The 25,286-nt window shown below is 41.6% G+C and overlaps 1 protein-coding gene across 10 annotated transcripts in view; it reads right to left on the bottom strand.

The window, feature by feature from the left end:
* Positions 1-25,286, bottom strand: part of pde4dip (phosphodiesterase 4D interacting protein) — a 96,712-nt gene that overhangs the window by 16,425 nt on the left and 55,001 nt on the right. For 2 of the 10 annotated variants that reach the window (XM_084911196.1, XM_084911194.1), the window contains exons 6-28: positions 25,100-25,223; positions 24,862-25,013; positions 24,234-24,348; positions 21,957-21,992; positions 13,886-14,023; positions 13,409-13,528; positions 13,170-13,262; positions 12,781-12,990; positions 12,507-12,665; positions 12,107-12,205; positions 11,773-11,910; positions 11,501-11,680; positions 11,202-11,396; positions 10,864-11,118; positions 10,549-10,714; positions 8,643-8,728; positions 8,339-8,505; positions 7,742-8,036; positions 7,415-7,595; positions 7,112-7,228; positions 5,978-6,431; positions 4,264-4,499; positions 4,067-4,112 (exon numbers count right to left, since the gene is read on the bottom strand). In XM_084911196.1, coding sequence (XP_084767322.1) covers positions 4,067-4,112; positions 4,264-4,499; positions 5,978-6,431; positions 7,112-7,228; positions 7,415-7,595; positions 7,742-8,036; positions 8,339-8,505; positions 8,643-8,728; positions 10,549-10,714; positions 10,864-11,118; positions 11,202-11,396; positions 11,501-11,680; positions 11,773-11,910; positions 12,107-12,205; positions 12,507-12,665; positions 12,781-12,990; positions 13,170-13,262; positions 13,409-13,528; positions 13,886-14,023; positions 21,957-21,992; positions 24,234-24,348; positions 24,862-25,013; positions 25,100-25,223 — 3,762 coding nt within the window. Of the gene's footprint in view, positions 1-4,066; positions 4,113-4,263; positions 4,500-5,977; positions 6,432-7,111; positions 7,229-7,414; positions 7,596-7,741; positions 8,037-8,338; positions 8,506-8,642; positions 8,729-10,548; positions 10,715-10,863; positions 11,119-11,201; positions 11,397-11,500; positions 11,681-11,772; positions 11,911-12,106; positions 12,206-12,506; positions 12,666-12,780; positions 12,991-13,169; positions 13,263-13,408; positions 13,529-13,885; positions 14,024-16,482; positions 19,282-21,956; positions 21,993-24,233; positions 24,349-24,861; positions 25,014-25,099; positions 25,224-25,286 lie in introns of those variants that run through there. The other 8 variants (XM_084911195.1, XM_084911197.1, XM_084911191.1 and 5 more) reach the window with 8 other exon arrangements.

The raw sequence follows: 25,286 nt of genomic DNA, 5'->3' as shown, positions 1-25,286 counted from the left end.
TCATGCTCCAGCAACCATCAGAAAAAAAAACAGCTGAATGAAAGATCACCCACAAAGCATTGCTCCTTCTTTCTTCTGCTTGCTGATATGTTTTCTAGCCACACCAATCTATCCATAAAAACATGTAAGCATCATCTTAGCTGCAAAAATGCAATCACAAAATGAAAATGGTTTTCTTTTCAAGGTTTCAGAATATAAAAAGTATCCTCCACTTAAAAAGCTTCAGGTTGAAAGAAAAATCCCTTATGCCCAGCCTTCTGTCCATAAACACAAAAAAATCCAGGTTTCTGGTGAGTAAATCTTACATAACAGAAATCGGTGCTCTGCTGGATGCATAGTGCCACGCGCTGCTCCTGATACACTGAAGCAAAGTGACGCTCTCTCTGACGGGCTTCATCGCTCACGTTTTCTCTCTTTCTCGCTCACTCCCTCTGTGTGTGTGTGTGTGTGTGTGTGTGTGTGTGTGTGTATGCGTGTGCGCACGTGTGTGTCTGTGTGTTTAGCTCCTCTTGACCTATTTCTGTCCCCATTTGAGGTCTTAATAACTTAACCTGATTAGAGGCCATGCCCTGAGCCAAATGCAGCAAAAAGCCTAAGCAGTATTACGCTATCAGTGCAGTCACTCATGTCATGTACTGTACATTTGGCCTGCTATCCATGTTATGTAGATACTGTTGTCAGAAAAACAACCCCAAGTGTGAGTTCTTATTACCTGTGATTACACTTTAACAACTTACAGCAGCCATGTGCATAAGACCATGCAAAATATGTACTAGTGTCAACGCCTATAAATTGGTGGAACCTGACAGCCTGGCAGGAAATTCATTTTCTAATATGAGTTTAACACTGTAAAAAAAAAAAAAAAGTGCTGTATTTTGAGTGAAAGTGGTTTTAAATAAACACAACATAACGCTCCCTTCCAGCTAACATGGACAATGTTTTTAAAGACAACCAACTTGTACAGGATTGTCATGTTGGTTCAGGGATGGTAAATATAATTGGTTTGTGTTTTTCTGTGTTGTTCTGTTAAAAACAGTGTAGGTCAGTATTTGCACATACAGATCCATTTAAAACGCTAAATAGTCATCAGGCAATTAGTGTTTTTTTAGATTGCATTTTAGCAAAAATGTCTGAAACTTTGCGTGTTTAAACATAATCGTACTTTACTAGCTAAAATAGATACTGTAATTTATTCTGTGTTTATTGCACATTCTATGACAAGGGTTCTGGATCCCTGAGGCATTGTGCTACTTTCAAAGAAACAAAATCAGTGGTAAACAACACAATTTTCACACATCTCACCTGTTTTTCTTGATATAAAGAAATCTGTCTGATTATTCATGCATTTACAAGCTGACACACATAACTGACCACACCGTTCAACAGTTCAGTGCAACCCCATACACACTGTATGTACACTCGTAACCAGAGGGAAGGCTACATTTCTGCCACAGAAAACACACTCGCTGATTCTCCTTCACATCTGGTCAACCATCTGTGCTGGAATAACACGCTGGCAGATTACTGCAGGCCTCCCCCTGTTTACGTCTCTCTGAGGACGAGCTCTAATTATTCATATAGCACTGTTTGTTTTTCGAGATTTGACCCAGCACTCACTTTTATCCAACAGCAGTGGTGGAGCTCTAAGGACCAAGCCAGCGTTTAAGTGTGTTTACGGTAATTGACTGAAATTCATGTAACTGTTCGTACTTTTTAATGAGCATTAAGTATTTTTGTGACAGATTTACAGTCTGTGCTTTTGACCTCTCGGGCAGCCATGTGATTCTTTTCTTCTCGCTCATGCATGAAAATTGAAGAGCTGTGTTATGAAACAAAATTCAATGTTGTGTTACAAGTGATTGAACATCCAGGACATTCATTGCTCAAGCAAAAGAAATGAGCTGCCAAAATCTGTGCTTATAGCTTTTGCTTAATGGAGCCTTGTAAAACTGTTCTTTCATCATAAAGCTGTGATGATACATTAAATGGCATTGAACACACTAATCAGGTGCCTGTGTGTTACAAATTCTTTAAACTAAACAGCTTTCTGCTGAAGAAATATTAAAGATTTATACTTGCGCTTGAGGTTGTGGATTATTAAAGAGAAACTAAGATTTTAAAAGCTGGACATTTGATCAGCAGCACTGTGTCAAATTAAAGCCAGTAACCAGATTCTGGATGGCATTACCTTGGCCTCCAGTAACACTGTGAGGAATATTGGGGTAATTTTTGACCAGGAAATGTCCTTCAATGCACATATTAAACAAATATGTAAGACTGCTTTCTTCCATTTGCACAATATCTCTAAAATTAGAAACATCCTGTCTCAGAGTGACGCTGAAAAACTAGTTCATGCATTTATTACTTCTAGGCTGGACTAATGTAATTCATTATTATCAGGATGTCCTAAAAACTTGCTGAAAAGCCTTCAGCTAATCCAAAATGCTGCAGCAAGAGTAATGACAGGGACTAGAAAGAGAGAGCAGATTTCTCCTGTTTTGGCTTCCCTTCATTGGCTTCCTGTTAAATCCAGAATTCAAAATCCTGCTCCTCACATACAAGGTCTTAAATAATCAGGCCCCATCTTATCTTAATGACCTTGTAGTACCATATCACCCTATTAGAGCACTTCGCTCTCGCACTGCAGGCCTACTTGTTGTTCCTAGAGTATTTAAAAGTAGAATGGGAGGCAGAGCCTTCAGTTTTCAGGTGACCCTGAATCCTCCCTTAGTTATGCTGCAATAGACGTAGACTGCTGGGGGATTCCCATGATGCATTGAGTATTTCTTCTTCAGTCACCTTTCTCACTCACTATGTGTTAATAGACCTCTCTGCATTGAATCGTACTTGTTATTAACCTCTGTCTCTCTTCCACAGCATGTCTTTTATCCTGTCTTCCTTCTCTCACCCCAACCAGTAGTGACAGATGGCCGCCCCTCCCTGAGCCTGGTTCTGCTGGAGGTTTCTTCCTGTTAAAAAGGAGTTTTTCCTTCCCACTGTCGCCAAAGTGTTTGCTTATAAGGGTTCATATGATTGCTGGGGTTTTCACTGTTTTATTATTGTAGGGTCTACCTTACAATATTAAGTGCCTTCAGTCGACTGTTGTGATTTGGTGCTGTATAAATAAAACTGAATTGAACTGAATTGCAGCAGGAAGTCAGACTTGACATAGATTGTAAGAAAAAAAAATGACAAGAAAATGAACAAGGCTGCCGAGAGGAAGTGGAATGTTCAGCTTTTAAAATCTTAGTTTTTTTTCCCAGTAAACACAGAAATACATGGTTTTGCTGACCCTCCCCAACTCAGAAATATGTAGCTATTGATTAGTTCTTATAACAGCTTAGACTGATCTTAAATACAAGGAACTTGAGTTTAAAAACTCACCATTAAGCATTATAAATGTATAACTCTATTTTAATACACAGAACAGCTAGTAACTGTGATGGCATGGATTTATATTTCATTTCATGTCAGAAAGAAATGCAACTTCTTATAATTAAGCTTGTCTGCTTAAACAGGAAAGTATGTAATTATTTTAGATTTCATATTTTAGTATTGTCCTACATTCTCCTGTAATGTTAATGGACCAAGCTGCTATTTCTATAGTTATTTCATTGTTATGTAATTATAGCTTAGTTATGTTAATATATCTTGTGTATTGATAGGCTTTAATCTTAGATTAATTTTAAGTATCACCCTGAAGGTGCATCAATGTGGTATTTGAAAATGCGAAAGCTGTAAAATGCAGAATGACAATATGGTGAATTATGCCATTTTTCACATTCAGTATTCAGTATAATGTTTGATATTGACCGAAAACATTATAGCCCCCCCCCCCAAAAAAAAAAATAAAAAAATAAAACATTTTATTATGTGAAACATCTTTGTGCAGCTTAACATTTTGGATCACAATAATTGTGAAGTGAAAATCTGATAGTGGAATATAATTAATTTTTACACACACACACACACACACACACACACACACACACACACACACACACACACACACACACACACACACACACACACACACACACACACACAAGCTGTAATGAGGACTGACCGGATGGCAAGTAGCTCTGTCTTATCTGGGTTTTCGGAACAATCTCCTGTTTGAAAACAAAGAAAGAGCATCAATATCATTAACTGTTATCTGCACTCCCTGCTCATGAGAAATCCATGGTGTCGTTTGTACTTTCTGAGACTTCGCATCTGGTCTGATTTTAAGGCTGTACAATGAAACAACAAAAACAGACTCACTTCCACCAAATTTGGCATTAACTCTCTGTGCCAGAGCACTGCTCTGAGCTAACTGATCCCTGAAGCTCTGGCCCATGTAGTAGTCGATGTCGTTGGCTCTCAGCAGCTCCTCAAACGCCTTGGTTGTGTCTCCCAGGTGCTGGGTGAGGATGCTGCACACACCCTGACCCTCTCGTAGCCGCTGGCGGAGGTGAGACAGTTCTTTGGCCTGAGCCTGGATCAGTGTGTCGAATTTTCTGCACAATGAAAAGAAAGAAGAATGTAGCACACCTGACAATGTGTAAAATAATACCTGAAAACTTTTTTGCTTCTTTTATTGTTTGGCACTGTCTCATTCCATGGTGAAACTCGCTTCACTGTAGGCAGTGTCGTTGACGTTATTTCCTCTCATCTGAGGATGACAGTTTGGTTCTTCTTCCAGATCTTTGCAAAGTGGTGATGCATCTAAACAACTTTTACTTGTACTATTTGAAATGAAGATCTTGAACTATGCAGTTGGTTACAAACAGCTCCAAGAGACCTTTCCAACTGTAAATCTACAGTTCTTCTTAAAAGTCATTAAAGATGTAATTATTCAGTCTTTCAGAACCCAAAGTTATCATGATATGCTCATGCCCGTTGCTCACACCTGCTCCTAATTTCTTTGGACTTACTTCCTATGGGGGAAAGATTTCTCTATATATTTTACCTGAGTCAGTGTCACAGTGTTGGAACTGAAGCTTCACTGAAGCCACACAGTTTATTCATAAATGGCAAATGGGGCAGCATGTTCCCAACCTCGTGTTACTTAATCCCCTCACTGTCAGGCTGCCAAGTTTACATAAAAGCATCTGTGGTTACACTTGATTACTAAAGCTTGATACTGACAAGCACTGTTTAAATGGGTTTTTGCTCATTTTAGGCAATTTCTGTCAATCAACCCCCCCCAACCCTCCACCCCAGCGAGTCCATATTAGGATTTTTTGTAGTGTCTTTTAAAAATTATTTTCCTGGTTTATTTCACCATAAAGTTACCAATAGATACAATTTTAATATATTTGCTATAATAAAGCTATAATGAGCATTAAGCTATTAACATTTTAAAATGTAATACATGTACAGGACAGACTGAGCGTAGCTGTGGATAGAAATTTTAAAAAATGTAGAGGAATGCTGTATAAAGCGCTTTATTCAATTCATCATTATCAGATGAAGGATTTTATTAATGGCATTCAAAAGGAAAATAATCAGTAAAAGACTGAATTACTGAAATTTACTGGAGGGATTTTACCTATATTTTGACAACAATAGTAAAAGTTTGATTTAACCAAGTCAGATTTGCAAGCTTGTAGCTTTTTAATGAAGATATTCCTATTCTTCTCCAACAAACGACTGAAATTGGTGATGGGCACTGGTTTGTTGTCTGACAACAGGATTGATCTCTATGCCTCAGGAATTTCCGGAATTTTACATTTTTGGACTACGACAGCTTGGCGTTGCCTGAGGTTCTGCAGAAGCAGACTCTTCCTGGCACTATTTAGGGTAAAAAAGCAGCCACTCTAGAACTGTCAAATAATCTGTTTATATTGGTCTGGTTTATGTTCTTGGTGTTGGCACAAACACTCATTGTGTTGAACTGGAAACAAAAGAAACTACTATCCCACCCCACCAACAATGAAAAGAGTTAGAAAAAAAGCAAAACAAACAAAAAACTGCATCGCATCGTCTTTCTTACCCTGGCAAGGTGGCAGACACTCCATCCTCTGCCGCAGCCTTCTTTCCACCTTTCATCAGCTGGTCCTCCAGTGCATCCACACGAGACGCAAGCCTCTCTAGGTCCTTGTCTGGGTGATGGGGTGAACCTAGTTGACCTCCCTTAGATGACTGCCAGCCCTCATTATCCTCTGCCTGGCTCTGTGAAGCTGATGCCTGGATGGACCAGTTGACCTTGTGGGGTATCGAAGGGCCATATTCACTAGAGGTAGAGAGGGAACGGAGGCGGCTCTGGAGCCCGGAGATCACTCCCTGGGAGCGGGATAGCTGTGAGCGGAGGTCCTTAACAAGGTGCTGGAGAGAGGAGGCCTCGTTACCATAACCGGAGCTCTGGGTGGTGGTTTTGTCATTGCTGCTGGCAGGCCACCATTGGGAACCGCATTCCAGAGACGTACACATTTCTAGGTCATCAAACTCTGTCAGGAAACATACAATGTGTTCATCAGATTCAGACTCAAAATCTGTTTCCTGTGAGTGACACTGAAATATATGATTGAAAAAACAAAGCATCAGTAACATCAGTTAATGTCATCTTAAGGCCCATAATCTGGGGTACTTTAAAATTATGAGATATGTGTATAAAACCTAGTAGCAGACTACCCTTTCATCCAAATACAACTCTGGCTCTCAAAAACATTCATGGCGATCACTCAGAGTAGCTTCTATTGATTTGATTTCCCTCTAAGGGGTCAATGAAGACCAAACCACGCAAGCAAAGCACACCACAGTATAATAGAGCAGCCAGGAACTCTCATTTTACAGGCCAAGGCTTCAGGTCAAAGTTTTTCCTTTTATTTGACACCCATCGAGCTTTTAAGCTGGGAATGCAAACAGTGCTGAGTAGACTGCACTGGACGGTGAAGAGAAGGATACTGTTTGGTACAAAGGCTGCACTTGGCTGCCCTCTGCTGTTTCTATGATACCCCGACAAATAACACTGACGAGATGAATTTCAGGATATTTACGGACATTGTATGATTAGAAACAACTCTTAATAAAACATTAATCAGAATTGAATGACATTACTGATATAAAATTCAAAACAAAGGGTCTCAAAGAACCACAGAGTCTTTTATATGGTGATAATAATACACACCGGGGCTGCTGGTGTCTTCTCTCTCAGCTTCATTTTCACTGCGGCCGCAGGTCTCATAGCCCAGATCCTGGAGGTCTACCTGGATCTGTTTACTATCCTGCTGCACTGCTGTCTCTGCTGCAGGGATACAGAAGAAGAAGAAGCTTTATTTCATTATGTTTGACACTGCTGGATCTACTATCCTCGTCAACTTCATAGCATTTTTTGGACCATTTTGAGGTCTTATCTTATTATTGACATCACAAATTCAGTATCACCGCCACATTTGTTAAAAGGATAAGTGTGAAGTTTGTGTCCACTCACTGAGCAAGTCCCTGTAATCTTTGAGCTGCTCGGCCTGAGCCTGCACTGTGGCCTCAGAAACCATTAGCCTCTCCTGCAGCGCTTTCCTTTTCTGCTGCAGATGAACTGCCTTCTCACAAGCTGCAGAGGACGCAGTGGCCTGTTGTGAATCTGCGAACAGCTCGCCACCCAGGTCATTGTACTGGTTACAGACAGGGGGGAAAGATCGTGACTGTCAAAAACAATTTTAAACACCATGTTTGGCTTTTAAATTGATACTTTCTTGTTTTTAATTTACACCACACCTTACAGAATGGTGCAATAATAGTATATTTAGGATCCTCCCACCTGTGACGATTTACAGTCCAGTGGCAACGTCTGATGTCTGCTGGCTCTCCTTTTCCTTTGTTCATCATTGCTCTGGCTCTTGGCCTGGGACAGGCAAAGCTCTCCTTCCCAGGCTTCCCACAGTTCAGAGTTTTCCTCCTCCTCTTCTTCTATGGTCACATCCAACTCATTTTCATCCTTGTCTTCACCATCCAGTGCATTCTGCTCATCACTCCGTTCACTGGCAGACTCCAACCCTCCATTCAGATGACGCTTTACTTCTTCATTCTCTACCTGCAAGCTGAACAGAGCTTTCCTGTAACAGAGGAAGGTTAAAATAAATAAATAGATAAATAGCTATATGGATAGATAGACTCTACTGTCATCTAGTGGCCAAGAATAGATTAGTGTTGTCAGAAAATAGTAAGCTAATTTCAGCTTTGCCACAAGGTGTCGCTATGTGTAGCTCCACACGCTTTGATTTGACAGAGTTTACACCAGCCCTTCCTGATTAACTCCAACGGCGATGTGTGTCTTCAGCTGGAATCATATGCATTAACCGTTACACTACTGGAGACAAAACATACTAATTTGGAGTTTAAAATCTCAAAAAATGACCTCATCTGTGATACTGAAGAGAATCCTGCTTTCTCCAGCTGAGCCTTCAGCTCTCCCAGCTCTCTCTCAACCAGCCTCTTCTGCTCCACCAGCTGTTTGACTTTGATTAGCCCCTGACTTTCAAGCAGCATGCCGTGGGACAGATTCTTCTCTGGACCTTCAGAACTCTGTACACACGCAGAAGTAAATGAATCAATAATTCTGATCAAATGATTAGAAACAGTACATTGTGCATAATATTTATTCTGCAGGATTTATCTATGCAAACAAAATGAACAATAACAGCTGAAGGTTGCTCTCATACCTTGGTGTCGGTCTCTTCTTCATCGATGCTTTCAGTGTATTCAGTGTTCAAATCATCAGCCTCAACATCATCCTCAGCGCTCAGCTCTGCAGGAAGCAGACCAAAGACAACCAAATCAGAAGAAGATCAATCTGCTTTTTCTTTTACTTCAATTTTGAGCATTTCAGAAGTTTTACAACTGAGTGTGAGACCATCACTTGCTCAATTCTTCTAATATTATTCACCCTCAGAATCATGCTGGTAATTTGTAGCACAGCCTTGTCTAACAGTCTGAGTGTTAGGCTGTATGAGTTTGATTTTCTTGTTTATTGCACTCTGCTGTAGTTTAAAGGGGATTACACTTAAGCCCTAAAATGGGATCCCAGGGATAGTCATATAGAGTTTAATCCAGAATTTAAAACCAGCGAGAAAGACTTAAAAGACGGATGGAGAAGGCTTAAAAATTCCTAAAGATGACAGGATGTTGAGTGTTCTGAGCCTAGGAAATAAAGTTGTAGCTGACAAAGAGCTAAGGCAGGACTGCCTCACAGTCTATGTTTAAGACGGGTTACTGTTATGAAGACTGGTAAAAAGTGATTATTCATTTTAATATTGAATTAAAATAATGGAAGAAATCTGTATTTACCTCACCAGTAATGATTATTAGCATTACCAAAATGTCTGTATTTGCAGATATAACAGTTATATATTAAGGTATCAGTATGCAAATTTACTAGTATCCAGATCAGATACAGGGGCAGGTTCCTCTTATGTGATTGATGTTTATGTCTATTATTTCCTGACAAATAATGAATTAAAAAAATTAAAGATAAATAAATGTGACCATGGCATCAACTTAATCTCTATATGCTAAATGTCAAATTATGACATTTATGCATATTAATCAGATGTTTCAGTCTGACACATTTTCACTCAGTGAGGGGGAATGAAGGAGAGATTTTCCTCTGAAAGGTGGACTGTGTGCTTGTGCCACTGTGTGTTTTACGTGAGTTAATACTGAACATTGCACATTAAAGAAGGAAAAAAATGAGAATTTCAGCTTTTGCAATTATTGAAGTAGAATAATCTGAAACCTCTGAAATCACAAAGGCATTAATCAGGTACAGTATGTTTATTATTTATTACAAACCACTTTGAAGGGTGTTTGGCTCTGGACGGGTAAAAAGTCAAGGAAAAAGGTGCAGAAATGCCTACAATGCAACAAATGTGGCTTCTCGTGGTGTCTGTGCAGACACACATATATTATTCAGTTTGATACTTCATACTTACTGTGTTCTAGTGTGACATTCGTTAATTTAACAACAACGACAACAGAGCAACTGGACCAATAGTTGTTGGAATGCACAGAAGCGAACATGCAAACTAAATATACACAGTCACTGTACTAAAGACAATGTGCAATGTGCTCAGATTTCCATGATCTTCAGACAGCATGTGACTTGAGTTAAGTATACAGAAATCTCAAACTTGCTGCAAAAAACATGCAAAGGCACACAAACACCATCATATAAAGGTTACATTCTGAAGCGCACACTACCACAATATTTGCAGTTATAATCATAATGATGATGTGTTATTCAAAAAATTAAAAATAAAATGCCTTGCTATCATTTACACGCAAAAGAAGCAGCACTAATTGTGCAAAATCACAATAACCGCACTACAACATTTATAAAGTTATTAAACAAAATGTTCTTTTTTGGGACGCTACAAGCTCAGGTCAATATCCATCCGTCCGCTTTCATCTACTTTCCATGTTAGTATTTTCACACCAAAAAGTTTCAGCTGATAGATTTATGGTACATATCCCATCACCACAGTGCAGTAAGCCATTCTACAGTCACCGCTCCCCAGTGCTAGAAGTGCTGCTGTTACAGATACTGTCCCATGCTTCTCTGGTGCCCACCTCCAAAGTCAGGCTGCCTGCTGTTAGGCCGGTCACGGCCTAGGACAGGGCCTCTCATTGGGGGGTTATCCTCCTGACCCAGTCTCTCCCGCAGCTCCTGGACCTCCTGGGTCAGTCTTTCCACCAGAGGGAGGCCTGAAGGATCCACCATCTGCCTCTGAAAATCCTGCAGCACAAACAAACATGAACTCACACGCATAGAACTCATGACATGTATATACATACAAGCATAGGCAACATACACACACTATCAGCTTATTAGACAAGAGGTTCTACTATACTCCACAGATACCTTCTGTATTCTCACACACTAACCCTGATGATCTCCTCCTTAACATGCAGAGTCCTGTTGAGGGAGTCTAGCCTTGCAGTCTGACTCCTGGTAAGTTCTTGACTCTCCTTCTCCCTCCTGAGAGCTAGAAAAAGCTCCTCCTGCACTGCCTGAAGCTCCAAAGCCAAGTCTGCTCCAAAGTCAGGCTGTGATCCAAAACCTGAGCTCAGCTGTTTGCGAAGTTCCTGGAGTCTTGACTTTTGCTCAGTTATGACCTCACTCAGGCGGACTGCAGAGTCCTGGAGGGAGAGTGTTGTCAGGTTTTCTGTATATTCAACCTTTTCTTTTCACTCTCGGATTTCACCTGCTTTATCTGCTCTACCTTAATATACTGGTCTCTGCTGTTGATGCTTCTGAGGAGATCCTGAACTTCCTTCTGGTGCTCCTGAGCTTGATGGGTCCGGTCAGCCAGTACTTCCTGGAAGAGGCGGTCTTTGAGGTGGAGCCGGACCTTAAGCTCTTCCAGAACATCACCTGGAGCAGACTGGATCTGAGCCAGCAAGGAGCAGCGCAGATCCTGCAGATGAGATAAGAAACAAGAATATATTTATTGGTTAACACGATCCTGGGAATATTTCTCTGCAGGAACACATGTTACTCTTCCTGCCGATCTCGCTCTACCTGAGCCTCCTGTGTGCAAGTGTGCAGTGCCTTCTGCAGCTGGTTGATGATGGCATCTCTCTCTCTCAGGATGCAGCTCTGCCTCTCCTCACTCTCCTGCTGCTGCCTCTGGACGTTCCTCCAGGCATCACACACCTGCTCCAGCTCCAGAGCCTTACCCCGCAGCAGTACTTCCAGGCTCTGATACAGACACAAACATTCCAATAAGGAAGCAAGATGAGTCAACATACTGCCAAGAAAAAAAGATGAGTTTATTTTGTGTGTCCTCTTACAGTGATGGTCTCCTCATTGCTGGCCAGGACGCAGCGCTGTCTCTCTAGATCTCTCTCCTTTTCTCTGAGCAGCAGCTGCAGGCGACGAGTCTCCTCGTCTTTCTCCTCCATGCAGCGGAACTTCTCATCCACTACTTTCTGCAGGGTTTGTGGAAATAAAGTTGTTTTAACCTCCATCTAACTAAAATGACATGTTTTAAAATCTAAACCCACAAACTCAACCATCTTAGACTACTAACAATTAACATGATATAAAGGAGTTCACAGGACATGTTGTGTTGGTCTAATTGTTTTGGCTTTTGTCATGTGTTGGCGAGCGTACTGCTGTGTTTACCTCCAGAGCTCTGTCTCGCTCCTTTATACGCTGGCGAAGTTTCTGAAGCACAGAGTCTCTTTTCTCCGTTGGATCCTCCAGGAACTCACAGCAGTCCTGCTGGACAGCAAACAGACCGTCAACTGCAGAGTAATTACAATCCTACTTATCCACAAAGACAAAATAAAGCTTAAATGGAGCTGAAGTTTTCAGAAAGCGTCTAGGGGCTGTGAGAGCAACTGCAGCTCATCTTACTTTTAGTTTTGTCGTTCTTTGCTCAGATGCGGAGCATTTTAAGCATTAGTCATGTGCACTTCTGTGTTTATTATACAATATTGACAAGAATGAGATCTGTTTGTATTTATTATCGTCGAACATGATGGTTTGTTTACTGTTTACAGACTGTTTGATTGTGTCCAACCTCCACCAGCTGTTCTTTGGTCTTCAGGGAAGCCTTCAGCTCGCTGATGATCTTCTCTCTCTCCTCCTTTTCTCTCTGTCTCTCTCGCTCACCCTCTCTCAGTTGCTCCTCTCTCTCCTGGAGAGCTGATCGAGCCTTTTCTAGAGCTAGCTGCAGCTCCTGAGTGTCGCACATGCACAACATGATAAAGTGAAAAGAACCATGATGCAATTAAAACAAAGAAAAGAAGAATGACGAAAACACCCTCATTTAAAAAAAAAAGTCATTTTCTCACCTGGTTGTGTCTCTCCGTGTCCCTCTTGTGTTCCAGCGACCCCTGCAGCTCTTTCTCTAGTCTCTCCAGGGCCCGGTTCAGGTCCTCCTGAGCCCTGACTGCCTGACACTGGGCTCTCTGTCCAGCCTGCAGCTCCAGTTGAGCTTGGAACAGAGAGGCCTGCAGAGCCAGGACCTCACCCTGACCTCTAATAGTCTCTGCACCAGACGCCTGCAAGTAAAACCAGTCAGGTTAGAAAGAAAAACACAAAGGGCAGGTGAGGAACCAAACAGGAATGAAACTAAACTCAACTCTGAAACATGTTTTTATTGTATGCTGAAAAATTATTTTAGATAGGCAGCTTGGTAATTAATAAAACAGACAAACAGTGCTTTGTGTGGAGGACCAACCTGCAGCTGCTGCAGCTGGTTGCGGTTGGCAAACTCTTTGAGTGAACACAGTGTCTTATTTTGCTCCTCAATCACCCTGTACAGCTCTGCAACCTGCACAATCAAAGGCACAATTCATGTGTGAAACTGTGGGGTTTTCAGCACTTCCACCTCTGACCTTACTTTTATTCTCTCTGCAATGCTCAGATTTTGAATTCCCTCTTTTATTTACTATCAAGCCTTATTTATCACTACTGTACCTCTGCCTGTTTGGAGTTTACAGTATCAGTGAGGTTCTGGATATTTCTCTCCTGTTGCTGGGCATCCTCTTGGGCCGCTCGCAGCTCAAGCTCCATTTCACCTAGACGCTCCTGCAGCTTCTACATACACACAAACACCCAGAACAAAATTCCACATTATCTGGAATATATTATGGCATGTGTTTGTATGTTTTCACCCACAGTCCAAAGACATGCATGTTAGATTCATTAGCAATTCTAAGCTAGCTGTACGTATGAATGTAAGTGTGAATGACTGTCTGTCTGTGTTGGCCTTGCAAAACACCAGCGATCTGTCCAGGGTGTGCCTTGCCATTGGCCAAATATTAGCAAGGATAGGCTTCAGCTCTCCTAAGAGCTGTAGAAGTGGATATTTTGACAGTGTCATGTTTCAAGTTCAAAGTATATGAAGGCAAAAAGAAGATGAAGCTGTAGTTTTGGAGACTGGTGTCTTTGTACCTGGTTCCTCGTCTCGCTCTCTCTGATCTTGGCCTGCAGTGAGCGCACCTGATCCTGGGCCTTCTGCAGCTCGCCAACACACTGACCTGCAGCACTCTCATAATAACTGAGCTGACCCTGCTGATTGTCAATCAATCGCTGAAAAAGAGACAGGAGGAAGCATGACAGATTAGCCAGTGAGGAGAATGTGTTAGTAGATTATGATGAGGTATGGAGATGAAACAGTACATTTTTATCATAATACTGATGATTCATGAATACAGTTGTTAAGTCTTAACATTTGTTGATTACAACGTTATAGTAGCAGTCTGATTAGTCTGCTTTTCTTTGCATCACATGTTACGAATGTATACTTGTGGGTTATTATGAGCTATGACAAACCTAAATTGAAAGTTTGGTTCTTAACCAAGGATTAAAAGTTATAGTCCTCCAGATAAACAGTCTTTTATTATTGTTGCAGCTGTTGTGTGGATGATGGAGTGAAAGTGGAAAGTGATGTCAGCTTGGTGTCGGATGGCTTCCTCTGGAAGTGGGTGTTGCCATAGCAGCATTTTGTTGACTTCCTTGTTTTTGTTTTTATGAGACTGTAATGATGTGATGTCACTCAGCCCTTGGAGACATTAGCTCTGTGTGCAGCCTTTTCTACAGTCATTTCAGCTGTGTCCCAGAGCAACACTGTGTCAAGCAGTGTGGTGAAAAGAAAGAAAGCGTAAACCAACTGGATTTGTACCAGAGGAACGATCGCTTCATTTTCTATATATTAGCGAATTACACTAGAATGGGGCTAATATTTACATCACTATGTTGTCTGATTTAATTAAATAATCTGATATGCAACATAATGCAGAATAAGATACTTGAAGGGGCTTAGAAATTGTGTCATCCCCAGTTCATTTCTGAAATGTGTTTTAAAACAACAGTCGGGAACATTTGAACATTGATTTCTGGTCAAAACCATTAATCAAATCCTACATACACTAAAATATACTTTTCCAAGGCCCTTTCAATAAATGTGAAGCAGATCCTCCCCCCCCCCCCAAACATGGTCTCAGTAGTCAGTTATTTAACAACAGAATTCCCCATTTGTGAGCCTTTGGACATTCTGTATTGTAGTAAGCAAGTATCAAATAACAAAAAAAAAATTTTGACTCGGTGAGCCTCGTATTTGCTTCAGAAAACAGTGTTTTGGGGGGGTTGGGAAGCTCATCTTGTAATTAGAAGGTTGCTGGTTCGATCCCCAGCTCTGTCTGTCTTGGTCGTTGTGTCCTTGGGCAAGACACTTCACCTACCGCCTACTGGTGATGGCCAGAGGGGCCGATGGCGCGATATGGCAGCCTCGCTTCTGTCACAGCCTCACTTCTGTCAGTCTGCCCCAGGGCAGCTGTGGCTACAACTGTAGCTTGCCTCCACCAGTGAGTAAATGTGAGAGTGAATGAATAGTGGAATTGTAAAGCGCTTTGAGGGTCTTGAAAAGCGCTATATAAATGCAATCCATTATTATTATCATTATTATTATTATTTTTGTATGAACCTAGTCATAAATTGCACTGTAAGACAGCTGCTCTACATCTTTGGAGGCCAGAGAGTGATGAGCCAGAACAAGACCCAGAAAGCTTCTAACAGTTCTGCTGATATTATACGTTGAGTACTTTACCACAAGGGTACAGAAATCTCAGCAAAATAATCCAGAGTTTAGTTCTATGAATGACATATTTGTTTCTTCATTCCTGGACTAATGTGTGCACTGTGCAGTTTTGTGTATTGCATTACAATAGCCGTATATGTTTGACAATAATAGACTATCACATAGCTGTTGTGTGTCTGTACGCTCCTTTCAGACTGAACCACATTTTAACTGCACATTAACATGACAATAGAAGTTATGAAGCTGCAGTAGACAGAAGAGCCTTTACAGAGTGATGGCCGCAGACCTTGGAAACGGTTTCCATAGCAACGGAAGGGTCGCTAAGATACCGTAAAAGAGGGTTATTTATGCTTCCTTTGAGGGTAATCAAGGCGGTGAGTGTGTTCAGCTTTGTCAGCAGTGGAGGAGACAAGCAAGAGAAGATTCAGAGGGGTCTGACCTCACTCAGTGTGGATGCTGGTCAGAAATAGTTTGCTTTATTCTGACGCCCCTACATCTGATTCTAATGTGGAGCAAATCTGACACTTGTCCCCTAGTTTGTACTCACTTTTTTTGATAAAAAAAATAACTTCAGTGATTGTAACAGGATTACACCTGGGTTTTAAATTACTACCTATAATTTTCCTACAAAGTTCTCCATATTATTATATTATATTTATTTATATTTTTTTATTTATATATAGTGTGTTTTAGAGTTTGCAACTAATTTAAGGCTGTTTACAGCTGCAAGAAGTCAGCACTTTGACTGCAAATAAGATTTTAAAGCAACCCAACCCAGACAAGTATTTTATAAAGTGCAACCCCACAGACTATTGCACCTTTCTCAAGTCTGAGAGGCACCCAGATCTTTAGGCTTTGGAACATGCTTCCCATTAAAAAGCTATAACTATTAATCCTGCAAATTGAATGAGCTAAGTTAAAGGCCATCCAGTATCCAAGGCTTCTGATGTACCTGCTGAAACTGAAATGGCCCACACAGAACATAATCATCCATCCACTGCTCCTCCATCTCTTCCAGCTCAGCCTGCAGCTCCTGTTGGGGACATGGGGTCACGATCTCTGGTATACTGTGGTGGGTGTGCAGCTCACAGTCTGCCGTCTCTGCATAGGGTGACCTCAGTGATAGGTGCAGGGGCAGTGACAGTCCTCGCTCTGGTTTGGTTTTGACTAGAACTGGGATCTTGCTGCCCCTTCGGGATTTCACTGGCCGGTGCTCACAACCCCGCAAGAGGGTCAGCATCATCTCAAACCCAGACAGGAAGCTCTCACATGGGGTCTTGTCCCACTGAATGTCTCTTCTCACCATTGCCTCACTTCCATCTTTCTCTGGGTCAGTTTCTTCCTTCTCTTTATGATCTAAAGGAAGACAACTGACATCCACAGTGGTGTTGAGAGACTCCACAGATGATGCAGGACTGGAACTCTTCTGCTCACAAATGGTCTTTTCAGTTTCCATCCCAGCAGAAGGTGACTCAAAGGTGATGGCTGTATCAGCTCCAAGGCCTCTGGCCACAAACTCCACTTCCTGTGTGGCTGTTGAGCAGCGGGTAGTTGGGCCGCAGGATGTGCTTCTGCGCCCGAGCCTTCTAGGAACCTTACATACAGCCTCATAATCAGAATCAGCAACTCGAAGTGCAGCACAACCCCTACATCGCCTCTGCTTGTGACCAGAGAGGGAGTCTGCTCCTGTGCACTGGTGGAGGTGGTGGTGATGATGGTCCAGGGCAGGGTATTCCTTATCAGCCCATGACTCATACACGGAGAAGGTAAGATCATCCTGGATCATGTCTGAGTATCTTACATCCTGGAGTGATGACAGATCCACCACAGGAGCGTCTTCAGACGCCATCTCAGTCACGACTCTGACACTGGATGGAGGGGGGACCACGCTGCACTCCTCTGAGTTGTTCTTCCGGTACAGGCCTCCAATACACTGCCTCAGCCGGTCTTTCTCGAGGAGTAGCTTGTGGAGACGCTCCAGAGACAATGCCTCCACTCGGGCAATCACTGTATCAAAGCGGTACATGCGGTCTAACATGAAGGTGCACTTTGAGCACGCAAACTCACCACGGCCATCCCGGGTCAGCTCACGGCCCAACGCGTGGGAAAGCAGCACCTGCAGATTGAGCTTGGCTGTTGGGTGGAAAATCCATCTGCGCTGGTTGCCACAGAGCTCACGGGCACAGATCCTGCAAGTCTCCTTCATCTTTACCACATCTAGCATCACAACACGTGGCAAACGGATAATATAAGAGAGCTTTAAAAGTCACTTCCTTTTGATGCATGTAAGAATTTCATTGCAGGGCTGGATAAAAGATGATGCTTCTGTCCCGAACTACTATCATTTGCTGTTTTTCCCAGTTATCCATTAAATGGATAAAGGGGGAAGATGAATTCAGAGTCCAGAGTCAAATCTGAACCAAAGTGAAGCTTGGGCAGAAATGTTTTATGATACTGCAGGAAAACAAAGAGGTGGCAGTCTATTCAGACATTTTATTTATCGGTTTTGTAGGCCCGTTAATGGAGACAAACACACTGCAGCAGCATCGTAGCCACGTTTCCCTGATTACTCAAACCTTTCGATCGGGCTGGTACGTCTGAGCAACGTGATCAGCGCCTTTAATTCAGCCAAAGACATTTCCCCTCGGAGCGGATGTGAACGAATCTTCTCTGTCATGGGTTTCACTTCCTTGGTGGGGAAGCACAGACTTTTACTCAAAACTCACTCCTGCGCTGAATTTCAACCCTGCCGTTTCCACCTGAACGATCCCGTTAAGTGTTTCACAACAGCGGCTTTTTCTGCCTTTGAAATCAATGACGTCTCTTTATATGACAGCATCTCTCTGCCGCAGCTGCTGCCAGGTAACAACCGGAAACGAACACGGAAACAAAACGCGATTTCCTTCCTTAGTCAGCGATTTGGATGTTCCAAGGTTTACCGGCTCCCGTCTGCGTCCCCGTTCAGCTGTGTCCACTTCATCAGCGGAGGCTGTCAATCGTCCGGGTGCTTTCAAAACGAGACGAGGCAACGCGGACTGAAACCGAAGATCGTGTATCAAAGAGAAGATGTCTCACTCTGATGCTCGAAATAATCTCGTGTGCCAATCCCGGGGTTCTTTTTTGAAATCTGCCTTTTCCCTCTTGTGACACTAGTCCACTTTACACAATTAATCTGGCCACAGATGTGCTATGGAAACAGTACAACTTTGGTAATAACGACTACGACGGCAACGAGTTTCACTACTGATTTCTTTTCGACACCAAAAGCCCATCAAAAATGTTTTAACACAGTCAAATCAAGCCAAATTATTTTTTGGTGTCTTTGTGTACTCTGATGTAATATTAAATGTTTCTCCTGGATATGTGTAGTTAAACCAGTAGTTTTTAATAAATGAATTCCCCCCAGTCCATATTATCAGCGTCAGAGTGGGACCTCGTGTGGAAGGCAGGACTGAACCATTTTCTTGGCTCGGCTGAACGGTGGGGTGGGGTTGGTGAGCCCTTCCCTTTAAATCTAGTGATTGTCTTTCAAATGAAATTTCTGGATTTCTTCAGGCAAAAGATGAGGCCTCTTAATTCACTCTTACCGTAACCGTCAACATAAACATTTATGTTTCTCCGTAAGTAAAAGTTCCTATGTTAACAAATGGTTAAGCGAACAGTAAAACTGGAGTGCAGACGCAAGGTAAACAGTCTGTGCTTACACTTACAAAAATAGTTTATTTTGATTGTGTTATTACTAATGTAACGTCATCCAGTCATAAAATATTATTAATTTTAACGTAGTCGCTGCTCATTTGTATTGTAAATCTTTTTTTTTTAAAGATAACCAAACGTTTTAATATGATATTTTGATCTCTCCATGTTCAAAATGACGAAATATAAAACTAAATAAGGTAGGATTTCCCCCCGGAAAATCTTAATGTCATTTACCGTTTTTATTTGGCTTTTAATCATGTTTGTGGAAATCTATAAGCAATCAAATGGCAGTAACAAGGACTAACACTACATATGATGTTCCATGTGCAAAACCTTCTGCTAATTCCCTTTCAGATCATCCATATTAAATCAGGGTGTGACCGCTTGTTTAATTAAAAATCTTACTTTTCATTTCCAGCTTGTGTGTTTGGATGTGTCAATAAAATTAGCCCTGTGTGTTTTCCATCAGGTTCATTAAATCTAATCTCTAAATTGTCAGCATGGAATGAGTTCATGCCTTTCCCAGGGGCACACACTCCCAGTCTGGCCTTGATATGTGTGTCACACAGCATGAAAGGGGAAAGGAGGGAGGCAAATGGGCTGTTATTTCTCTGGAATTGATGTCAGTGAATCACATGACACTTTAATCAAGAAGCAGCCCACTGTCCTCCTCTTAAAAGAAGCCCCTCCAACACACACACACACACACACACACACTTAAAAAGCATCATCCATCTTTCCTTATTGAAGCAGGCTTGCTGTGTTGTTGATACAACTGCTCTCACATGTGATTTATTTTCCTCAGAGTGTGTGGGCCAACACAGAACTCTATTTTGGCCCTTGCTGCATCTATATTTGTCACCCTACAAGCCACTAGAGACACAACACTAAAAACTGATCATCTAGAATGAGGCACGCAATCAAAAATCCATTAATCCTAATCAGAGATAAGTACCAAACAGTGCTGACAGACTGCACCCACTGTTTACTTTTTTCTAAGTGGCAGAAATACCAAAGGGTGACAGCAGAAAATGAACACTGATGCAGACAGAACAGATATCCCTGCCCAATTTTTCTCTCTCAGATGTGTCAGTTGTTGCTGTGCTAGTTAAACAACTGATTCCTTCTGTGTGTTGAGCCGCCAGGAAAAACTGATTTAATCGTAACTGGTACTGATGAGGAAAATGAGACTATATTTGCAGAAATATACTGTACATATGACATGACTCTGCACTGACACTGATCCTTGCTGATGCTCTTTAAGGAACTGTGCCTCCTAATTTTAGAAAGAGAAACATAAGCCTTTGTTCCAGCTGAAGATTAGGATACAATAATAAGTGAAACAGAAACTGACTGGAACTTAAAATAGGGCTAAGGCTGGAAAACACAATAACTGGGACCTGCAGATGGACGGTGACCTGACACTCTGACAAGACACAAAGGGAGACTGAGAAATTATCTACATACAAGAGAGTGATTAGGGAAGTAGAGACAGCTGCGGTAACAGCAGAGACAAATCAGGAGTAATGAAAAAGGGGAAGCAAAACTGAACGCACAAGAGAAACAGGCTATCAAAATAAAAGAGGAAGCATAAACAGTGAGACAGAGACAAAGACACATGAACCTGACAAAGAGGAGACAAAAGATGAAACCTGGGGAAGAGACAAAAGAAGCAGGATAGGAAATAACTATATAACTTTGACACAGAAAGACCGAGGCCAAAGACAACTACAAGAAACACGAGATGAGGGACTGGCAAAATACGATGGAAAGTATAGAACTCGACACACAGACAGAAAGAGGAGACGAGACTGCCTGCATACATGGGACACTAGGAGGACACAGGGATGAGACGAGTCTGGACATGAAAGGGAACCAAATGAAACAAGGAACTGATAAGTAGAAACATGAATAAACTAGGAAAGAGTGGAAATACTAAACTAGGAGACTAAACAGTGAAAACTAGAATGTAATCATAATAAAAACTGTTTTTTATATAGCACTTCTCTACACAACTTGCTTCATTCACACAAACACTTTCCCCCCCTCAAAGCATTTTCTACCTAACATTCACACACTCATTTGGCATGCAGACTGGCGCACGCAGAGACTGAATCACCGAGCTTCTGAGTAATACGTGATCAGCTCTACCACCTCAGCTACAGCCACTCCAGAGGTGGATAAGGGGAATATATACTCAGAACATAGGGAAGAAAACTAGGACCCATGCCAGTGTTTCACAAGAAACAAAATTCAAACAGTTAAAATGTTTTTGTTGATATTTTAATTATGAACGTGATATTACCCTTTAAAGGGTAAATGTGCAATAGTCTTGAATGTATTTTTCTTTTACCTGGACCTTTTATGATGACAAAATATCAGGTGTAGAAACTTCAGTTTTAAATTATGACATTGCTAAAATCCTAATTTTACTATCTAAACAAGCAGTGCAAGCAGTGAACATATATGCTTGGGTGTTTAAAATGAGAGGAGTATTAAATCTGATGCTACAGTCATACTGTATGTGCAGTGTGGATTAAGTAACAGAAGGTGGAGCTACTTGTCTATGAATGGAGAAGATGGGCCTCCTTGTCTGAGATGCACACTACCAACAAAAGCTGCCAGTAAAAATGTAGACGTGAGATTGGGTAGCTATCAGAATATAAATGCAGAATATGCTGCAGTGGGTAAAAGTTCAAAGATCTCACAATTAAAGTTTTGTCCTACCTGCATCTGTGCATGAACTGTGCACTCGTGCTCACACTGCAAAGAAACAAGTGCAATAATGTCACACATAAACCACCAACATGGTTTCCCGTTACTACTTTATAGCGCTCACAGGTCAAAACCTTGATTTTGAGCTACAAAGGCAGCTATCCCCATCAACACCTTCTTTGTCCACCTCATTATTTGTTGATGAGGTGTGTGTTGATGCTCAGACTGCATATTTTAGGAACTGCATCAGGTTCAAAGTACAGTATTTGTTGAAAATAAGTAGAGATGGTAAAAATGATACATTTATTCAAATGCAAGCAGAAAAACACAAGCATACAGGGGTTTACATGGTCCTAATAAGGTGCACATATTTTTAGCTTCATGGTGGCGTGAGCTGTCTACCGTGCCAATGTTCCACTGACCCACATGCAGATATAAAAACAGTTTCATATCTTACTGGGTTGACCTATCTGCTGTTTGAGCCAGAACACTTAGGACAAAGTGACAGAAGATGAGAAGGGGGGTTGAGGCAACCAGTAAAGAATTTAGACCAGGGCTGGCACACGTGTCTGGACCACAGTCAATGTCTGGAGTCCGTCTACTAAGCAAAAGACCTTTGGATTTTTTGAAAGATGAAAAAACGTTGGAAAATATTTAATATTCCATATCCAAATATTCAATGCCATTGGACCATATGAATGGGGGAAAAATGGATAGTTGTAATGCTGCGATATAATTCAGAGGCAAGTCCTGTTTTGAGACAAGCAGTACAATAAAGGGTCGGCAAGGTTGTGTGTTGATCCTACACAGAGCCTCAGTGCAATTGTCAGACAGTCATCTACAAACTGTAGCCGTTTACTGTCACCAAGGAACAGTGCCAAACAGCTGGTTGTGGACTACTCTTGCAGTTGTTGCTCTTGTGCAGTTGTTGGTCCTTCAGCCAGCTTGAGTGAAACTGAGAGCTATAAACAAAACCATGTTGCTCTGTTTGTGTGCCAGCTAACCCAAAGATTGTGCAGAGCTCCTAAGTTGGCTAATTCTGAGACTTTTTTTTGCCTGTAGCCTGTCAACCCTTTCTTCTGAGGTGGTTGGATTGGTGCTATCAGATCCTAGCTTGTCAAGTCTGTGTGTCCTGCATTTTTCTTTCCTCTTTCTCTGGCAAAGATTCCAGAGAATCTCCCATCGCTGGTGCTTCCTGACTCAGATCTTGGACTTCTGCCGCCAAAGCCCAAGTTACCTGAGCCAGAGGGTCCAATGTTGCCATAGTCATTATCGTCTCACTTCTTGACCGCCTGACAAGCTCCTCCTCCACTGTTGGCTTCCTGCGCGCCTTCCAGTGGGGATAACACCTATACTGGTGTTAGAATCTTTTCCATCTCCTCTGCCACCAGGTCGACCCCCAAAATTAAGCCTCTGCTCTGTCCTGCATTTGGGTCAACTATCTGTGCTTCTTTGGTTTGCCCCGAACCCACTACCAGATCACTCCCTCTGCTGTCCCTGGTCCAAGCCACAGAAAATGAGTATCACTTACAAAGACTGTCACACCACAGGTAATTAGCTGCTTGGATATGTGCGCTTAAGGTCTTCTCTTCCACTTCGTTCTAAATCTAGCTATACCCTTACAGCTGAGGGTGTACTGCTGATGTGAAAAGTAAGGAGCAGCAGGCTATTGGTTTACTCCTCATAAATTATGTAAATATACACGAGGGACTCTGGGTCAAAACATAGTTTAAAGACCTTCAAGAAACCTCTGAAATAGCACAGAAATGTAAGTCTGCAAAAGTTATTTTGATTATCACATCTTATAATTATTTTATTTGATAGAGACTGAAAGAAATAAGTAACAGAATTATTTAAAACATAAAAGAATTAAATGTCTTTTTTTGTAACTAGTTGTTAAAAATAAAGGATATTTTAGGCATATTTTACTAACTGTAGGTGTTTCTCAAGTTAGTTAGATAAATAAACAGCTTGTTGATTGTACCCATAATACTTTCTTTAATGTCTCTTTCTTACTGGTTGGACTCTAGTGACTTAATAAAACTGACGTGAATACTGTGGAGCACTGGGGCTCAACAACACCTGTCTAGTATACCTCAGATAATCACTATGTGCTTTCAGCTGCACATAATAGGAAAATAAATCACTTATTAGGGTCACCTGAACTCTGTCATTTCTTCTTCAGTTTTATAGCAATAAAGTATAACAATATTTGCAATATTAAGAGTGTGCGTGCATGCATGATCGCCTCACCCTCTTATGTTCATGTAAGGAATATCATGAAAATACCTCAGTTTTTCCTTCGTCTTTGTGCAGAGAAGAGGAAGGGTTTTGAAGTCTCACTTCAAGCTCTTTGACTCGAAGATGCAGTGAATGTTTGTCCTGTGTCAGCTCCTCAATCATTCTGGTAAAAAGAAGAAACAGAGACAAGCATTAATGTAGCTAAAGCTGCAGTTTACCCCTGCTGATATGGGGTAAGAGGCATGGCACATCACCAATCTGTTACTTGTCTGCGACAGACCAGAACACGCAAAGTCCACACAGAAAGACCCCGACCAGATGGTGGAGTTGCACACAGGGCCTTCTTGCTATGAGCCAACAGTGGTAACCGCTGTGCCACTATGCACAGGTATTTATGTGCCACCAAAATGCAGTCACATCAAAAATTGAAAAGCTGGTGTTTTCAGGTGATAAATCATACACTGTGCAATGATTTGTTTTTATGAATTAATTATTTATTAAAACTAGCACACTGATAAAAAACAAAGTGAAATCAATCAAATTAAACATATGGTGAGGTTCATCAAACCCCCCTCTGAAAAACTCCAATGCACTCAAAATGTACAGTGCAATAAGCTGTTTTACACAAAACTGGGATTTTGGTTGCAAATCTGTGGTTAGCTACATATTAAATTACCTGTCTTTGTCTGTCAGTGGCTGCAAGTTGAGTATTCCACCAGAGGCTTGATTCTTCTCCAACATCTGTTTCTCAAGAGTGAGGTAGCGCTGGGTCTCGGTGTTTGCCAGTGAGGCCATCCGTTCAGCCTCAACTCGTGCCAGCTCAGCCTCCTAAACATATGCATGTTCTCATCAGAATAAATCTCATTTTGCCTGTTAGTACCATGGAACTGCTTAGCCAGTGCTACTATCTGTACCTCTTGTAGTAGCCGGACTTTGGTTGCCATGATTTCCTGTAAGTGGTTGATTTCCTCCTGCTGCACCACCAGACGCCGCTGCAACTCTGCTTCATTTTGATTAGACAGGCTCTTTGCCGTCGATCTGTATGAGTTGAAATGAATAACAATGAACTTGTACAGGAAGTACTAAAATAAAATAATCCCA

Source organism: Perissodus microlepis, chromosome 17, assembly GCF_051167445.1.
Source record: "Perissodus microlepis isolate ML-2025 ecotype Zambia chromosome 17, ASM5116744v1, whole genome shotgun sequence".
Classification (NCBI taxonomy): Eukaryota; Metazoa; Chordata; class Actinopteri; order Cichliformes; family Cichlidae; genus Perissodus; species Perissodus microlepis.
The sequence above is the reverse complement of the archived record's forward strand: the minus strand, read 5'-3'. Positions and strand labels throughout refer to the sequence as shown.